This window comes from Tympanuchus pallidicinctus, unplaced genomic scaffold (assembly GCF_026119805.1).
Source record: "Tympanuchus pallidicinctus isolate F22 unplaced genomic scaffold, pur_lepc_1.0 scaffold29, whole genome shotgun sequence".
Classification (NCBI taxonomy): Eukaryota; Metazoa; Chordata; class Aves; order Galliformes; family Phasianidae; genus Tympanuchus; species Tympanuchus pallidicinctus.
In genome coordinates, this window is record NW_026294746.1 from 4,609,455 (window position 1) to 4,627,215 (window position 17,761).

The 17,761-nt window shown below is 48.4% G+C and overlaps 2 protein-coding genes across 6 annotated transcripts in view; both read right to left on the minus strand.

The window, feature by feature from the left end:
- UBR4 (ubiquitin protein ligase E3 component n-recognin 4) overlaps positions 1-7,229 on the minus strand; it is a 68,302-nt gene extending 61,073 nt beyond the window's left edge. For all 4 annotated transcript variants that reach the window (XM_052691787.1, XM_052691786.1, XM_052691784.1 and 1 more), the window contains exons 1-11: positions 7,071-7,229; positions 3,345-3,442; positions 2,693-2,796; positions 2,320-2,449; positions 2,075-2,214; positions 1,805-1,907; positions 1,528-1,669; positions 1,277-1,401; positions 800-924; positions 486-545; positions 175-365 (exon numbers count right to left, since the gene is read on the minus strand). In XM_052691787.1, coding sequence (XP_052547747.1) covers positions 175-365; positions 486-545; positions 800-924; positions 1,277-1,401; positions 1,528-1,669; positions 1,805-1,907; positions 2,075-2,214; positions 2,320-2,449; positions 2,693-2,796; positions 3,345-3,442; positions 7,071-7,195 — 1,343 coding nt within the window. In that variant the 5' untranslated portion in view covers positions 7,196-7,229. The remainder of the gene's footprint in view (positions 1-174; positions 366-485; positions 546-799; positions 925-1,276; positions 1,402-1,527; positions 1,670-1,804; positions 1,908-2,074; positions 2,215-2,319; positions 2,450-2,692; positions 2,797-3,344; positions 3,443-7,070) is intronic.
- Positions 7,230-7,660: 431 nt separating this feature from the next.
- On the minus strand, positions 7,661-17,717 carry EMC1 (ER membrane protein complex subunit 1). Of its 2 annotated transcripts, XM_052691790.1 has the most exons (23): positions 17,586-17,717; positions 17,390-17,514; positions 16,927-16,992; positions 16,718-16,811; positions 16,258-16,386; positions 15,985-16,111; positions 15,700-15,849; positions 15,185-15,352; positions 14,684-14,755; positions 14,231-14,287; positions 13,863-13,985; positions 13,543-13,639; positions 12,946-13,062; positions 11,813-12,012; positions 11,430-11,579; positions 11,078-11,239; positions 10,742-10,861; positions 10,358-10,495; positions 9,867-10,040; positions 9,502-9,712; positions 9,189-9,273; positions 8,612-8,741; positions 7,661-8,433 (listed from the first exon to the last, which is right to left on the minus strand). In XM_052691790.1, exons 1-23 carry the CDS (start codon positions 17,663-17,665, stop codon positions 8,254-8,256), a joined length of 2,955 nt encoding a protein of 984 aa, XP_052547750.1. In that variant the 5' UTR covers positions 17,666-17,717; the 3' UTR covers positions 7,661-8,253. The 2 variants fall into 2 exon arrangements, with proteins under 2 accessions (XP_052547750.1, XP_052547751.1); XM_052691791.1 differs by lacking the exon at positions 14,231-14,287.
- Between the last annotated feature and the right edge of the window lie 44 nt (positions 17,718-17,761).

Below are 17,761 nucleotides of genomic sequence, written 5' to 3' on the forward strand. Positions count from 1 at the left end.
ATTGAGTGAGGTGACTGAGGAACTGCTTTGCTAAATTGAGAAAGAAAAGGTGACTCATTTTCTTTTCAAGAATCAAGACTTGAATTTCACATGGCGAGACCAACAAGACTCTATAGCAATTCTGCTCTGCACTGTTACATGGACAATGACTACTCCAAGGGGGTCTTTACATACCCTTTTCCAGGTCCCAGCTTGGGAGACCCAACGCCCTCCTTCGTCCGAGCAATAATGTCTCTGACACGAAGAGCAGCCAATGGATCTTTCTCTTTCCCCTTATCAGCCAATGCTGTGGGGCTGAGGTTCAAGATGAGGAAGAGACTGTTTAGCAAACACCAGGCCCCAAGCAGCTGGAAGTTCTGATAATGCTATCATCCAAAAGGTTGAGGGAGGAAAAAAAAAAAAAAAAAAAAAAGACAAAATAGTGTGAATCCAAATACCAGAACACAACAGCATTATAAGAGCTTCCTGAAGGGCACAGATCTTACCTCACCCCCTGCTCGGCGTGAATTGCTGATGGCTTGTCCAATCATTTCATAGATTTCAAGCTGCAAATAGATACAAAACCACAATAATGTTTAAGCACTGGGTAATAACTAAACCAGCTCACACACTTTTAAAACTCCTGATATGATTGCTGTTTCCTATCCACAATTAGCCAACCCAATTACTTTATCAGCCAGACCAATACCTAGAAATAATATACATCTGCTGCATCCAAACAAATACGAATTCTATACATTTCACTTGCCAAGAATGGAAAAAAAGAACAAAACAAATGCACTCCTTCCCATCTACTTACACATTTCTGTACAATAGTAGCAGCATCATTTTCATAATCCTCTTCTTTGGAACTCGTAGATCCAGTCCGTACCTGCTGTGTGGTACCCACGTGTAGGATGGCCATACAAGTTGCCACACTCACACCTGGATGAAAATAAGCAAAGGGAACAGTCTTCTTATAAGCCAATCTTCCCATTTAGCACATAGAAACAAGCAGTATCAGACATGCACACGTTATGCTTTGAACATTAGGAGAGGGAAGAAATTACAGGTTATTAAAAAGGTCCTGAGTCACCAAGTTGCACTTGCAGAACACATCAGAACCTCAGTACCACCGGAACAAAGCTCACATTGCCCCAGGCCCTGCAGTAGCAGTATGGGGCAAACTGGTGCATCCATAACGAAGATTACTTGTGGGGTGAGCCACGAACATGTGGGTAACAGAGAGAAGAAGCAAGAATGACTTAGAGACCTAAAAATAGAGGAAATCAGTCACCTGCATAGAGACAGCTGAGAGCAAGAACAGTCACATCTTGGAGCCGTGTGGGTGTCAGGGGCTCCAACACAGGCAGAGACAGAGTATCCAGTGCCATGGTCACATCTATCACCAGCGAGTGAAACCTACAGTAACAACACAGGTTAAGGATCAGCAATGCAATCTATGCAGTGCTCGTGGGAGCAGCACAATGTTTTCTCTCATACAGTGTATCCAGCATACACCAAAGAAGAGTGATGGCACAGTCTTACCCGTTACGTACAGCAGTGGCATCTGCCACCGTGGCTGGCATAATAAAAAATGAGTTGGCTGACACAGCATCCTGAAACCGATTGATGTATCTCAAGAAATATGGGAGGTTCAGGCACACTCGCAGCAATTTTTCAGAGCCACCTATCAAACAAAAACAGTGTTTTACTGTTACTGTGCCACGGGAGAGCTTCTAAGCAGAACAGATCTAACAGCCATCAAGAGAAACGCTTGCTCTTGCACTCTTTATCCCTGCAGTGCTACAAAGCTGATCCTCACCCAGTTCTTGCAAGCTGGCTACGTTCTGAGCAATGAATATGCTTTTTGTTTTTGCTGCAGAGGTTTGATCTGCGGAAGCTTGATCCTCATTTTCTCCTTCCACCTAAAATCAAGCACATACTAAATATATCACAGAAGCACAAAAAATATAGGGCGCTGCAATGACTCCACAAAGCAGCAAGGTGCACCAGTAACAGAACTCAGAGAAGTCCTTGAGTGCACTGATATTCATGTTAGAAATCAGGCTGCTTTTACTCTGGGGCTGTTTACCTGCGTCTCTGGCATGATAGATGGTGATGCTGAGACTCTGGGGTTAAAGACTGATGTCAGCTGATTCAGGAAGTTCATCTGTACTTCTTTCTGCCTTAGCTCTGGGCTCACTGGGGAGGCCAACTCCTTCTGGTCCTCTACTGCGGGGCGACCAGCAAAACGTCATTTCATACATCAAAGCACTTCACATTTGCTATAGCTCGCTCCACTGCCACAGCAATATAATCACAAACTGAACCACCCACCATCAGAGAGGGTTTTGATGGTCTGAGGCAGCTTGGCTGATTTCATCATTGCTGTGAAAGTGATGATTTCCGTTCGATCCAGGCGGCTGCAGCCTGTGCACAGCCCCTTTATCAGCAGAATGAGGTGTTTCTACAAAGGAAAAGGTATCAAATACATCATAAACATCTCAATTCCAATTATTTTGTGGCATCGTTTACCCTCAGCTGCTGCATTATGAGTAATGTAACCACAGCATCTCAGATCCAATCGGATCTCATAGCAAAGATCGTGATGGCATTCTTGCTTTGCACAACATCAGAGCAAATATTTATAGAATTAGAGGCCAGAGTCCATTTTTGCTCTCAGGGCCACGTGGTCAAAATCTGTGCTTACCTGTGAAACAGCGCACGCTTCGTCTGGGTTCTCTAGACGCAGAAGGGAGAACTCAATCAGGACTTTACATGCTGCTGCCACCGACTGCAGTTGGTTTCTGGGTACTGAAAAGCAGATGGTTGCACCAATTAGGGCAAGTCTTTAAGTAAATTGGTATAGCATGTTCTTAATGCTTTCAATAAAGCAGAATGGTAGGCAGAATGCATGCATGCACTGTATGTCTAACAGAGAAATGCAGTGTCAATTTGGTCTCATTAAAATGTAACCTAAGAAATGTCAGTAAAGCAAGGATAAAGCCTTCTAACACAGGCATATAGGATGGCTTTCCTTGCAACATTTATGAGTTAATACTGTCAGAGCTCAGAGAAAAGGAACTGATGGACACAAAACAAGTTCACCCAAACTACCTTTCTGCTGAGAAAAGAAATATGCAACCAAAAAGCTGCCACCACCCCCCAGTAGGTGCCCAAATACCAAAACGAGTCAAGTTTCCCTTTCCATCTGCCAGCAGTAATGAACCACTCTGTGCTCTACATTAATATCTGATTCACAAATGGAGCCTGAGACAAATCCCAAAGGAACAGCTTGGGCCTACTTTCACTATCCTTCAGTCACTGTACAAGGGTAAAATTGGAGGATGGAGAACACTTACTGAGACCACACACAGTAGTGATGTAATGTGTTGAAAGTGCAACAAAGGAGGAGTAAAAAGGCTCGTATTGTTTGTCGTGGTGCAAGATTTCTGATTCACTGCAATAGGAGAAGAAGGGATACGTCAATTTGATACGGCACAATAGTGGCTGCCACACAACACTCAGAACAAGATATGTCCATTAACACGTGTAAGACAAGATCATTAAGATCACACGCTCTTTCCAAATCAAAGTGTTGAGGACAGGATCTTGTCCTGCGTCCCATTTGTGTATCCTCAGGCTTGAGTCCTGCAGCAGAAGACAAATCAGGGCACCAAGATTACTGCCTGCACTGGAAGTTTAAGAAACCAGCCCCCAGTATGGCCAGTACTTTTCCTTTACATCACCAGAAGTCAGCCTCTCCAACAGTCACCCTCCTGTCAGCTTTCATTAATCTTTAAGTTCCTCTAAAGTCAGCTGCCCGTAAAGTTGGGGCTGTTTGTTCTGCTGATGCCAGGGCTGCAGCACAGGCATTCCCGTTCTGACAAGGCAGAGCCAACAGCAGTTTATGCAATTCTGCAAAACAGAAGGATCAAAACAGCCCATTGCATAACAACAACAAATACTCAATGCGGCATGTGCACAAGCAGAGGAGCAAAGAGTTTTGGCAGGTAGCACAGAGTCCAGAAGAATGCATCTGCTGTCATCAGCCTCGTGGGCAGAGGGTGGTGATTTCAGAGCTTTACAGCCGTTTGCCGTTCTTTCCCTGCACACAAATCAACACCAAGTGAAAATTCAGTGTCAACTCAAAGGTAAAGTAAAAACTGTAAAGCAAAAGATGTGTCAGTACAGTAAAATCTCTGAGGTTTCCCTGTGAGGCCTGCTGGCCACAGAGAGCATCCATGCTTTGCACAGATGACACACTGAAGGCAGCTGTGGGAAGGCTTCGCCCCACGTCCCATCTGCACCAACCTGAAGGCGGCCACAGCGAGAAGCAGAGCTCTGCCTGCAGGGCTAGGCCAGCCCACGAGTCCTCCAACACAACAAAGTGGTGTGGAAGTCCGCTCATTAAATACTTAAATTAATTGCCTTCCCATTTGCAGATGGCAGAAACGCTCAGGCAACGAGCGAGTTGGATGAAAAGATGGCACGACAGCTTCACTCTGCTTCTGAAAACAGCAGCTCCTTCACCTCTGGGAAAAAGACCTCATTTCAGGGGAGCTGCTGGGAGGCTGAGGCTCCACTCCCAACCAAAGGGACGATTCCTCAGGCTTGGCAACAACCAGCACTAGCAGACATTGGATGCGCCAACGCATTCGTGCTGCTGTCAGACGCTCATTTTGCTCACCTTCTGCTTTACAGCCAGCTCTAAATAAGGGGCTGTAGGTGCACACAATGTATTTTAAGAGAACAAATTAGAACAGTTTGGGAGTAACGGAGCACAGAAGAAATTGGCAGCTCCAAATGAGCTCACTGTCAAGCTGAGCAACATACAATACCTGCAGGGACAAGAACAGAAAAGTGCAGATACTTGAACCAGACAGGCATTTTCATCCCAGTTGGACAATAAGAGGTTTGAGATTTATTTAAACGAGTTGTGGTCTTGTTAGTTAGGGCAGTGCAAAGTGGAAGGCACCTGTCTGCTAATCATTGTCATCAAGTCCTTGTAAATAACAAGAAAAAAGGTAACAGCTTAACCTGTCATGTGTTCAAGTGTTATACTGTATATGTATATACATACATATGTACAGTGACACTTGATAACAACTTCAGGCTACTGTGCTGTGATCTATTGCTTAAATAACACTGCTTACCAGGGAAAATCATTACTCATGCTAACTAAGAAGCCAGCCATCAATATAACACTTCAGCAACGAATACCACCTCGTTCTCACTTCTGCTTCCAAATCTCAGCCAGCCAGAAATAGACCCTTTATGTAAGGCAGCAGCACAAAACACCCTCCACCATGGAAAGGTACAACAGCAGGTGCAGTTCTCTCACTACTGAAAACCTTTCCTGAAAAATCAGCATCATCTGGCTGTCACAGACTCTGAACTGTGTTCCTCTGCAGCTGGGTCTTTCTATGTTAGTACTCCTACAACCTTTGTCAAGAAATGAGACCAACATCTATTCATTCCTGAGTATATCTTCTAATAAGAGGATGTCAGGGAGTTGATAATTCTTAAACTTGGGAATAGAAGAACTATCAAGAAAAGGAGCATCTTAATTCATTTTGAAGCGAACAACGTTGGTGATTTCACTGTTGTAGCACCAGGACACCCAACCACACTGTGGACCAACCAGCACTACAGAATGGCCAGGTTGGAAGAGACCTCAAGGATCACAAGTCTCCAAACCCCTGCCACATGCAGGGCCACCAAGCTCCACATTTAACACCAGCCCAGGCTGCCTAGGGCCCCATCCTGGCCTTGAACACCTCCAGGGATGGACGGGGCATCCACAGCCTCTCTGGGCAGCTGTTCCAGCACATCACCACTCTCATAGCAAAGAACTTCTCCCTGACATCCAACCTCAATCTCCCCTCCCCCAACTTCAAACCATTTCCCCTTGTCCTGCTGCTATCAACCCTTTCCAAGAGTTGATTCCCCTCCTGTTTGCAGGCTCCCTTTAGGTACTGAAGGCTGCAATGAGGTCACCCCGCAGTCTTCTTTTCTCCAGGCTGAACAAGCTCAGCTCCCTCAGCCTGTCTTCATAGGGGAGGTTCTCCAGTCCCCTGATCATCTTCATGGCCCTTCTCTGGACCCTCTCCAACAGCTCCCTGTCTTATTCGTACTGGGGGTTCCACACTCGGACGCAGTATTCCAGATGGGGCCTCACAGGAGCAGAGTAGAGGGGGAAAATCACCTCCCTGTCCCTGCTGGTCACCCCTCTTCCGATGGAGCCCAGGATCCCATTTGCTGGCTCTTGTTAAGTGTTTCATCTATCAAGACCCCCAGGTCCTTCTCCACAGGGCTGCTCTCAAGGACCGCTCCTTCCAGTTTGTATGGATGCCTGGGATGCCAACCCCCTCACTACTGATCTTCTAAAAAAAGTGACAAAGAGTGCATCTTTCAATGAAAAATCTATAGACAGGCTGTTTCCTAGAACAGCAGAGCACGGTTCTGCACAGTAATGAGCTATTTTTTCCTCTGTACGAGGCGTGACAAAATCTTCCGCCCTGCAGGACTCCACAGTTCTACAGGGTTTCCTCAACGCCAGGGAAGGAAGCACACCTCTCCCAGTAGCATTTCAAGGAATCGCTCAGGTTGGAAAAAGTCCTCCAAGGTCACCACGTCCGACCCCAACCCACCCCGTGTAACCACTGGCAACATCCCTAAGCACCACATCTCCACACCGAACACCTCCATGGCCCGTGACCCCCGTGCCAGCACATCACTGCTCTTCTGGTGCAGCAACCCGAGGCCGTTCCCTCCCATCCTATCACCGGAGAAGCGCAGAGGCCGATCCCACCTCAGCACAGCCTCCTTCTAGGAGCCGTAAAGCGATGAGTTCTCAGAGCCTCCCCTTCCCCAGCCCGACCCACCCCCTTCCCTCAGCTCCCCGTAGCACACACGTCTCTCAGCTCCACTCTTTGGAGCCCCAACGCCTTTCTTACACCGAGGGACCCAACCCCGCACACAGCACCGAGGCGCGGCCCCACGCAGCAGAGCCAAAACACCTCAGGGCCGCACACAGCCTGAAGGGAAGCAAGGCCCGGTGCCCACCCCGCGGCTACCGTCCTCACCTCTCGATAACGGAGGCGAGAAGCTGAGGGAGCTCTTTCATCTCGAAGGCCGAGTAGGAGGCAGAGAGCAGCGGCCGCACCGCCACCTCCCAGCCCGGCTCCGCCGCGCCGCCGCCCGCCGCCATCTTGCCGCTGTGCTGCGCCGGGGGGGGCGGCGGCGGCCGAGGGGAGGGGGGGGGGGGGGGAGGGAACGGGCCGGAAGCGCCCCCCCCACTGAGAGCAGCGAGACAGGAAGTGAGGCAAAGCGCATGCGCGCGCTCAGTACCCTGATTGGAGGAGGAACGGCGAGCCTATGCGCCTGTGCAGTACGTGAGTCAGCAGGATTAGGGGTGGCGCATGCGCGGTACTGCGCGCGGTTAGCGGCGCATGCGCACAACTGAAGGCGGGAAGGAGGCGGGGCCAATCACAGCCCCAGGGGGCGCTGAGGGGGGTTTGAAATCTCACACGGAGATGAGAAGCCCCGCAGAGGCTGCGGGTCCGAACCCTGCTGAGAAGTGGATCTGTGCTGCCAGAAACCACGTCCCAGTGGTGCTTTTCGTGTTTAAGAGGCCCACAGTTGTACACTGTGTTACAGTTGCAATGCAGAAACATTTAAAAACCGGAAGAAAGTAATGTTTTAATCGTAATAAATAAAGAACGTGGTGAGATTTTACATTCCAAGTGCTCCCACACCCCAACAATTTAATTAAGAGGCAGTTTCCCATGGGCAGGTGGGAAATTTTTAGCCTTGTGAATGAAATGAGCTGTGTGCTCATTTCATTTCATTTCATTTCATTTCATTTCATTTCATCCTCGCATCTCACACACACCCAAGGTCCGGGCACAGCGGGCTCTGAGGCAGCAGGGGGCCCTCAAAGACACATTCTTGGTATTACCTTCATTAAAATCAGGAAAAGAAGAAGGTTGCAGATTTTAGGGCTTTAACTGAGATTGCTGGGTGGTGTGGGAGATTTTAAAGTCATTACATTACGGTGTCTCTCCACCGTTTCTCTTCCATTTCTTTACAGGCAGCACGAGCAGCTCTTCTCAAGTATCTTCCAGTAAAAATGCAAGATGTTTTGCAGCCATTGCAGTCACTCCAGCTGGAATTTGTAACAACCCCACAGCCCTGCTGGGTCGCAGATCCTCAGCCAGAACAGTCCTCAGGTGCCATTCCCAGCCCCACTGTTCTGTGACTGCAGCCCTACCGCCAGGCACGGTTCAGCAGTTTCACTTGGGCCAGTCTCTTTGTGATCATTGTGGCAAACACCAGCCCGAAGAGGACGCTGCTGATCAGCACGTAGTCATAGTCATCTTTCAAGACATCAAACTGCTTTGAGGGGTACACACGGGTCTGGTAGATGTCCAGGCCGTAAGCCACAACCTAAAGAGACATCATCATGAGCTGGTATTTCATAAAATAATCATCCTATATCTGCAGTTGTGATTAAAAGAAGGAATTATGGAGCGCTGAGCAGCCACATGATCAGAAGTTACAGACTGCCTGCTGCTCTCCCCACAAACTGCACAATTCCACACAGAAGCTGCTGCTTTGTGCTCACCAAACAAGTAGACTCCAGACCAGAGGGGGCTGTGTAAATCCCTCTTATTTGGGATACGGTCTGATTGTAGTTGATAAACCTCTCAGCGTGGATCTGCACATCTGGGGAATAGGGAATCAGGTTCTCTTCTCTGAAAGGCATTTAAAGAGATATCATAACCCATCCAAACAGCGTGCAAAGGACATCATCTGCAGTTCCTCATCTGATCAGCACGGCCTACTGCCCTAAAACAGCAAAATGAACAGCTCTGCTCTAGTGCAGATCTATTTTTGCTGCAAGAAAGCAATCAAATATGCCAGATGGGTCAGACTGCACTGCAGCAGCCTCCTTTTAGGATTCTAATGTTTTATGTATCACTCTAACAGCCAGTTACTCAAACTTTTGTCTCTTAGGGTTTTTGCTGATGATAAGACCTGCTGTATTACATATATTCCATTGTCACATACAGGGAACAAAGCAGCTTCACTTAAATTCCTGCAAGAATTGCCCCACAACTGAACACTACATCACGTTCTCTTATTATACACAAAATCTATCCATCTTCAAACAGGAATAACAGCTGCTGTGCCTTCCTTACCTGCTCTGCTCTGTGGGGATTTCTGGTCGGCGAGGATCCAGCAGAGCCTTGGGAAGGGAGAGGATGGCACCGGAGGGAAGTCCGACTGCACGTTAGAAGAAATGAATCTTAAAAACTGTCTGTTCTGACAGCATTTTCTAATAGGTAACACAAACACTCTCCTAGTGCACGTTCTAGCACTTGCCAGGAATCCAGGGCAGCCCACAGGCAAGCAAGATCTTGGCCAGAGCAGCACACTGGCCTGGTTTTGAGCACAGTGCCTGACTGATGCAAGAATAACCGCCATGTTCAGACCAGAGCAGCAAGCACTTACTCAGCAAATGACGGCTGGTGATGCCTCGCTCGGTGATGGTGGCCTCCATAGCACTGATGGCAGAGGGGAAGATGTATGACTGCTGGAGGACCTGAGGTAAGAGGGGGCGGTCCAGGGAGCTGAAGGCCGTGGCGTTGTATTGCTCTGTGCCCTCATACAGCTCCAGCACAGTGAACTCATTCCGACGTGCCTTTGTGTTCCAGTACTGGTACTGAAATGAGAGCAGGATTTTAGGAACGCAGGGCACAACAGCAGAGATGTAGCAGGAAATCACTGATGATGTTCAAAAGTCTTCTCCAGTTAAGTTTGGCAATTGCCCCCTAACTCCTAAAAATCAAGAGTAAGAACAGAATAACGCTCCTTACCACCACCCAGTTCTCTGAGTGGACGATGTGGACAGGTCCCTTGGCTTTCTTCTGTACTGATGAGTGGATGATCCTGCCTGTGACTCCATCAATCAGAAATATCCCGACAAAAGTGCGCTCGTGGTGCGTGTCGGTGCTCTCTGTCACCACTGCGAGCAGGTTTGGATTCAAGGACTGTAGCAGCAAGAGAAGAAGAATCAGGTAAGATCCTCACCTCCCAGGCACTGCATTATCTGCCTTTCACCTTGAACTAGGCATATCACCAATAGCCCTATTCGAGCAAATAGGGAGAAATCAAGCAGTTTCCCCATCATGAGTTAATTGCAGCAAGAAAAAAAAACTGCCAAAGAAACCTGCAACACAATCAGCATTGTTTGGGAAGATGGGAGATACTGATGCATATAAATAGAAAGAAATAACAAAGTGGCAAAGGCTCAAAGCAGTGTCCACAAACGCCGAAATCTTGCATCAGCAGAAAGCTCCCACAGCACCTTGTAGAGAACACTGCGGTCTCCCATCACACGGCCCTGGGAGTGCACGTGCTCACTGGATCTCTTCCCTTTCACTGTCACTATCCTCTGTATTTCAGTGGGTATGGCCACCTGCCAGCTCTCCTCTGTTGTCAAGTCCTGCAAGAAAAAAAAAAGCACCACGTGGTAAAGTTTATCTGTCCTCACCAGACACCACCTCAACCAGTAAGACATGAGGAGCTTCCTTTGTAATGCTTCTGAGACACGTTTTAAAGCTTGAAGGAATTCTCAAGTCAGCTGAATTGCTTTTATTCCAAGCAAAAAACAATAAACCAAGTGATCTACTGTTACCCAAACAGCATTTAAGAAGATGACATCGTTTAGATTGTCATATTCCTTCCATACCTTTTTCAGCCTGAATCCAGAGAGCTTTCCCTGCTCGGCATCCACCAGATAAAAGAAGATGGAATGGGCCATTTCTTCCAACTGGCGAAGAACATTCTTAGTTGCTGGGAAAGCTGTAACCTGGGAAAGCAAAGAACAATGGGAAGAGGTGAAAAATGAACAGGCAAACAGAAAACACAGCAGATTATTTTGAATCAGTTAAGCAGGATGAGGTCTGCCTTACCAGAATAACCCCCTAGTTTTGTGTAAAATGGGACTTCATGGCAATTTTTTTTGTTGTTCTGCTCCCAAAGGAAATGGAATCACTGAAAACTGCCTCCAGGCAAAGCAATTTACCTTGTACTCATCATCGATCAGAAGCAGTACTTTGGCGTAGTCTTGATCCATAATAGGCAGAAGCAAAGTCTGAAGAACTGGACGCTTCAAAACAGGGGGTGCTACTTGGCTCCTCTTCCCAAAGATGGGGTTAAAGACGTACAGAAAGCTCATTTTGGTTTCCTAAGAACCAAAACAAGATGCAGAACTTTATCTAAGACAGACAAAAGAGCTGGTTTTCTCCCAGTTTTCTGCCACTGTTCATTATTCAAAGGAATAGAATTCAGCTGCTCCATCAGAGCACTCTGTTTAGCACTGAAGTCATTTCTGTAATGAGACACCATGCTTTGAGGGGCAGAGGAGAGGGACCCACCTTATCCTTAACAAGCAAGGTGCACTGTGGAGGGTGGGGGAAGTGGGCTGTTGTTCTTTGGACCATCAGCTTGAGGGAGGCACCCGGTCTCACGTTCCTGAGGTACTGCTTCCATAGGATGGTGCCAGAACTGCTTTCAATGCCAAAAAGCTGAGCAGAGATAGAGCAAAACCAAAAGTTAAGAACACTTCTCTCACATTCAAGCACTGCACCTTCTTTTGGGGTATGAAATAAGAGTTTCAGTTCCTCCTCAAAGCTACCACAAAGTACTCTGCACATCTTCGAGACATTATTCTCAACCCCCAGGTAAAAACAGGGGGGAAATTCAGCACTGAGGCTCTTCACTACAGTATAGAAACAGAGTACTGCTCTGGCTTCCTCACCTTTCCTGAAGCAGTGACCATCACCATCATTTTCTGGAGGTTGAACTCATCCCTGGCTAGATTGTCAATGTTAATCTCATTTTTAATCTGGCTCCGGGGTTTCCTGGCATCGTAGAACATCTTCCAAAGGTGAGCAGTCCAGGCTTGCAGCAGGATGAGCTGGGAGGACAGCCGCTTCAGAAACATCCCCAGCAATCCATCTGCAAACAGACCAGTGGTGGTAACAAAGGGAAATCACCCACATCCCCCTCCATATCTGAGATTACAGCCTCAGCCAGGAGAAGAAACGCTGCCATGCACGAATTTACGCCACCTGCTTTCCTCTGCCTTTCCCTCCAGAGCAGCAGATTTATACCCATTTCTGTCACAGACCCTCTGGCTTTTACCAACCTTCTCCCCCTTACATCTCAGCCCCAGCTATGCTCTTATCAACTGAAAGCAAACCCTCATCTAGAGCACATAACCTCTTCTTTAATATCCCTTCTTGCTCGTGCCCTCCCGAAGCCAACCAACCTGAGAGGTCTGCATCCCCCTCTACATCCATCACTCAGATCAATAGAAATGATTGTTGTTAAGATAAAAAAAAAAACAAACACATCAAAAACCACCATTCTGTCCAATAAGAGTTGATATTCAGCTACTTGAAAGAAGCAAAACACCAGGCATGAAGCGTATTTCACTATTAGGAATGCAAACAGAAAGAAAATCAAGTTCCACTGAGAAATGTTAGTTAGAAGCAATTAGAAAACACTGCATGCAGTCTGAGGTTACCTTGAATAGCTGCATCCAGGACAGCGAGGAGAACAAAACAAAGCAAAAACAAAAGCTATTGCAAATGGGTCTTCCAGAAAGGGCTCTCTAAGGGGATCAAAGGGAAACGTTTAGGGGGAGTGGTGGAGATCACCCACAGATGGTGATTGGTTCTGACTGCAATACGTTTGTGTCCTCTGCCTTTGGCATCAGACTTAAAAGTCAAGGCAGAAATGGGTTTATTTCTGCTCGCTTTAATTGCCAGGAGGGGAAATTTGAATCTTAATCTGAGTTCAGAGGAAAAAGAAAATGATACATTTCTTCAGAGAGAAAAACAAACAGGCTCACACGCTGAAGGGTGATTCCATTAGTCTACGGCTCACCTGCTTTCTTCCCAAATTCTCCCTCCAACTCAGCCTGTGCACCCGTCAGAGGCAGATCCACCATCTCCAAGCTCACCACTTCTGCCAGCGACTCCTCTCTGCTCCACACAACCTTTCCTGGTTAAAAAAAAACAAGTACAGGATATTGGAAAAATCAAAATGAAGCGTAAGGACATCAGCCCTGGGACATTCCCATCCCTGAGATGGACCTCCAGCCCTTCCTGCAAGTATGTGTTATCTGCAGAAACACCAAGATCTACAACATGGCTCAGACTCACCCTATGGTAACATGTTTGAAATCTGTGCCCTCATCCTCCCAAAAAAAAAACCCAACCCCCTAAACTAACAATAAAACACCATAAAAATGACAGGCTCTCCCTGTACAAAGAGCACAGCAGAACAGCTGTCCTAGCTGAGACATCTTTTGAGGGTGAAAGATGATGCAAGACTGCAGTATCTTCCACAGCACATCAGTTTCCAAAGAAAGCAATCCTAAAACATGGGGCCTGGGTTCTACAGCACTGGAGTTTTCTTCTCCTCCAGAACAAGAAGGTTGCTGGTAAAACCCAGGCCAGGTTTGCTGTTTGTGCCAATCACCTGGCTGCTGGAGGAACAGCAGCATGTGGTCTTCTGTTTGCACCAAGGCTCGGTAGCCGACCGAGTCATCCTTCTTCAGGAAAACCTGGATATAGAGCTGAGGGAAAAAGAAAAAGAGTAAACCAAGCAGTCAGATCTGTGATCACAGCATCTGCCTGGATAAAAGCGAACCCTCAGGTGAAAGAAGAGCAAACAGCACAGCTGCATGCAGTAATGTTTTCACCTGATCTCAACAGCCCTCCCAATGATGCCATGTCAGGGTATGAAGGGCATTGCAGGCCCCACAGATCACAGGACTGAAGCAATCTTTTCCCACTCACCTGCTCTGGCTTGGCACCGTTCTGCTCCAGGTTAAAGGTAATCGTGGTATCCAGCAATCTTTGTCCAGTTTCAACCAGGTAAAGATTGATGTTGTAGGTTTGATTGGAACAGGTTAAGGATTCCTGTAACATCGTGCAGAAAAATGCTGAGATAAACTCACCTGTCACGCCAAATTCTGCAGCAGAATCTCATGTGAGCAAGAACTATGGCTTCAAAATGCTTTTAGATTATTTATCTGGAGCTGGCGTGAAACATCAGCCTCCAAAACCCAGGTTTAACATCTTCTATGCTCTATGTTCCCACAAGGAAAGGAAGGAAAGGGACTGTCAAGAACTTCTACTGCATGTGGGAACGACCCCCCTCATACCTGTTTCTGGGAATCCTCCAAAGCACTTCCATGAAGGCCGTCAGAACTTCCAGGTTTCTGAAACAAGGAAGACAGGAGGTAACGTGACTCCACACACCATGAGAGAATGAGAAATAAAGTGCTTTGTGTGCTTGACAAGTCTCAGGTTGGCTCTGCAAACAGCAGACAGTGCTGCTAAAAACGAGGCTGTGCTCAGCTCAGTGCCCATAAGAACTGAAATCCGCTGCAGATCAGTAAGGTGGGCTTCTACATTGCACACCAACATTCAGACAAGGTGAGCCTTATCTGGGTGTAACCAAGATCTGCATGCATTACCACTGCATTAAATCTCACTCTTTCCAAAGTTACTCATCATCCAGGCCTGAAAAGCAATACAAGTGTGGAACCCACTCCCAAGGCACGTTCAGATCACAGAGCTGTGCTGAACACACAGTTCTGACTAGCTGTACCCACCAGTTCGTTCCTACAGGTCAGCACAGCAGCAACAGTCTTCTCCCCAGTTGTTGCAAAGCTCACCAGAGCTGCCTGAAAAAAAAGAAAAAGAGCAGCAATAAGTCATACAACACCATGAAAAGACAAAAACTCAACAAAAACTACCTGTGTAGCAAATTAATCCAGACTGCAGCTAACAGGAGATGAGATTTCATGGCCAAGTTTTGTGTTGCGTGACAAGAAAACCTCCCTGAAGCTGAAAACATTCCTCAAATATAAACACAGCAACCATTCACCCCAAACCCAGGATAGCTGTCAGCAACAAAGGACAACTAAACAAATGCTTGGAAACGTGTCAGCAGATGATATAAATAAAACCAAATGCTTTCCAAATGCTGCAGCAGAGAGCACAAGTGAAAAGAGAAATTCGGCAGCTTGGTCGGAACGCAGAGGGGCGTTTGGCTGTTGTAAGGAATGGTAAGCTCTGTTGGCCTCTCAGTGCAATGCCTTTTTCCTGGTTACCTGCTGGAAGTCTCGCAGGTGGCTGAGCAGCCCCTGTTTGCACTGCAGCAGAGAGAAGTGGCCCGGAGACAGCTGCAGGAAGAACTGAGCCCTCGAAGCGTTGATCACACTGGGCTGAGTAGCCAAGATCCTGGGCTGGAAGCCATCAGCAAACTCCAGGTCAAGTGACTGTGGAAGGAAAACAAGCACGTGCATTCATGAAAACTTCCCCCGTCAAACGAATCGCTTCCTTTCATCAGCAGCAACGGACGCTTTGTGAGGAAGTTACATCCATCATGAGAAACAAAGAGCAAAAGCAATAAGATCTGGACTGCTGTTGAAGCGAGGCTGTGCCAACACCGATCCAGACAAACTGATTTAAGACAGACACAACGTACAGTTTTCTCCCTCTTATGGATCACACACATCCTCAGTCGCTGTGCAGGTTACCTGTAGGAGAACCGCTGTGCTCCAAGGTGCAGGCAGGCACCAAATCAGCTGGATAAGTGCATATGAAGTCCCTCAGCACTGCTTACCTGCAGCGGGATCTGCTTCATCTCCTGCTCAGTCTCCAAGGAGCAAACATAGAGCGAATGAGTGGCTGTGTCTGCACACACCAGCACTGCCTCCCCCACCACACCGCAGGCTCCATTTAAGCTCGTCAGCCACGGCGCTGCTACGTTGGTCTGCCAGGAGAGACATCAAGAGACGAAGATGTCAACAGCAAAACTGTCTTTAAGGAATGAACTCACTGACACAACTCCACGCACTGTGTTCGTTCGTATCAAATTTGCTGTTTTGGATCCATAATCGAGCACTACCTGTTCTATGACTTCTCCATCCTCCACTCTGAGCGTTAAAACCTTCAAATGGCTCTGGGGGACAACTCCAAGCACGTGGATCACTCCAGCCCCACGAGAATATAACATCTGGTACTGAGTATTCTCACTGTGAGAGAAACAAAGGTCACAAAGCGTCGTTTTCTCATGTTGTTGCTTCCAAAGGTTTTCAAGAACATGAGGGAACCGCAGCATCTTTTCCTCCCAAGATGTCAGGCTCTGAATCTGAAATTTCTGCTTCAAATACATTCTCACCTTTCTGGCAGGTGTTCTACCCACTTCTGGTGCCCATTGGACAGGTAGTGCAGGGAGATGGCTGCCTTCTTCAGCACTGCCACGTACTTCACTGCGTCCTGCAGCCCCACCAGACTTGCGGTCTGGAAACTAAGCATAAGTCAGAAGTGATAAATTAGAGAGTCTGCAGGTTATCAAACAGGGTGAATTTTTCTTTTTCTGGACACTTAATAGCTATACTACCTACAGCTTCTGAGTTACTTCATCATCTGTGCGTGCAAGATGCCCAAAGGCCGCATTTTCATCAGTGGGAGTTAACAGAGCCCTGGATGCAACCACCAACCAGCTGCTCTCACAACATCCAGATTTTCAGAGTCTAATCTCCCAGCTGTTGTCCTGCAGTCCAGGTATGTTAAGCTTGCTAACTTAATGCTAACTTATCCCTGGGACAAAGGTGGGAGAGAGCCCCGACCAACACTACCTGCCCGTGTCCAGCGACGTCTCCCAGTTCAGCCCTCCAATGTTGGTCTCCCAGGAACGCAGGATGCGCCCAGCGCTGGATACGGTGATGGCATCTGCACAGAGAGCAAAGGGGAGGTGAACCCAGAAGCTGCGCCCGGCACGGGGCAGCAGAGCCGGGAGCTCTGGCAGCAGGACGGCTCCTGTGTGCTGCCGCTGTGATTTCCTCACCCTGCCCGTGGATCAGCATCGCGTCGATCGCTCCTTCAGGGGTGGCTTTATCTGCATGGCGCCACACTGAGAGACACAGAAAGTGAGAAGGAGGTGGGCACAACGAAGCTGTTGGTTATTGCTCTCAAACCCGCAGCCTCAGGACTTCCCAAACAGCCGTGTCCTCACTGCCCGTTGTGGGAGGTGCAAGTTGGGCTTCAGGGACAACCTCTGCTCTGAAATAGCGATGATGTGTTGGCACAGCTGCACAGGGAGGCGTGGGGTCACCATCCCTGCAGCTCAGTGTGGAGATGTGGCACTGAGGGACACGGGCAGCAGGACGGTCGGCTGGGTCGGGGGATCCAGGAGCTCTTTTCCACCCCAAACAACTCACCGGCAGAATACAGCTGCAGGAGCAGCCGCCCTCAGCAGCACCGCAGGCCCACCCCGAGCACCCCGTGCCCGGCCCCCCCGCCCCACTCACGGATTTCGCCGCTGCGGGAGTTGAGCGCTGCCACCACGTTCTTCTCGGTGCCCACAAGCAGCTTCTTGGAGCCCTGCGCGGCCTCCAGAGAGGCGAACTTCAGCTTCCCCACGTACTGCTGCCTCCTGCGGGGACGGGCAGCGTGAGACCGGCGCGAGTCGCGGGGAGAAGCCCGCGGTGTGGGCCCGGCACTCACCAGTCGAACTTCCCCACTTGGTCCTCGTACACGGCGGCCGCCAGCGGCAGCAGCAGCAGCGCCCACAGCCCCGCCGCCATGGCAGCGCTCCCGTCGTGCCCCGCTCTGAGCTCTAGGGGCCTCGCGCCTTACGGGGCTGTCCCGCGCGCCGCCTGAGCGGAATTGGACGGAGAGTG

What these genes read in the sequence shown, in the direction of transcription:
- EMC1 (XM_052691790.1), bottom strand. Translation starts at nt 17,665, where the DNA reads ATGGCGGCGGGGCTGTGGGCGCTGCTGCTGCTGCCGCTGGCGGCCGCC. An exon ending in GTAGAACACCTGCCAGAAAG is followed by an intron (nt 16,112 to 16,257) that starts GTGAGAATGTAT and finishes TTTCTCTCACAG; the next exon opens with TGAGAATACTCAGTACCAGA. An exon ending in ACCGCAGTGTTCTCTACAAG is followed by an intron (nt 10,041 to 10,357) that starts GTGCTGTGGGAG and finishes TTGCTGCTACAG; the next exon opens with TCCTTGAATCCAAACCTGCT.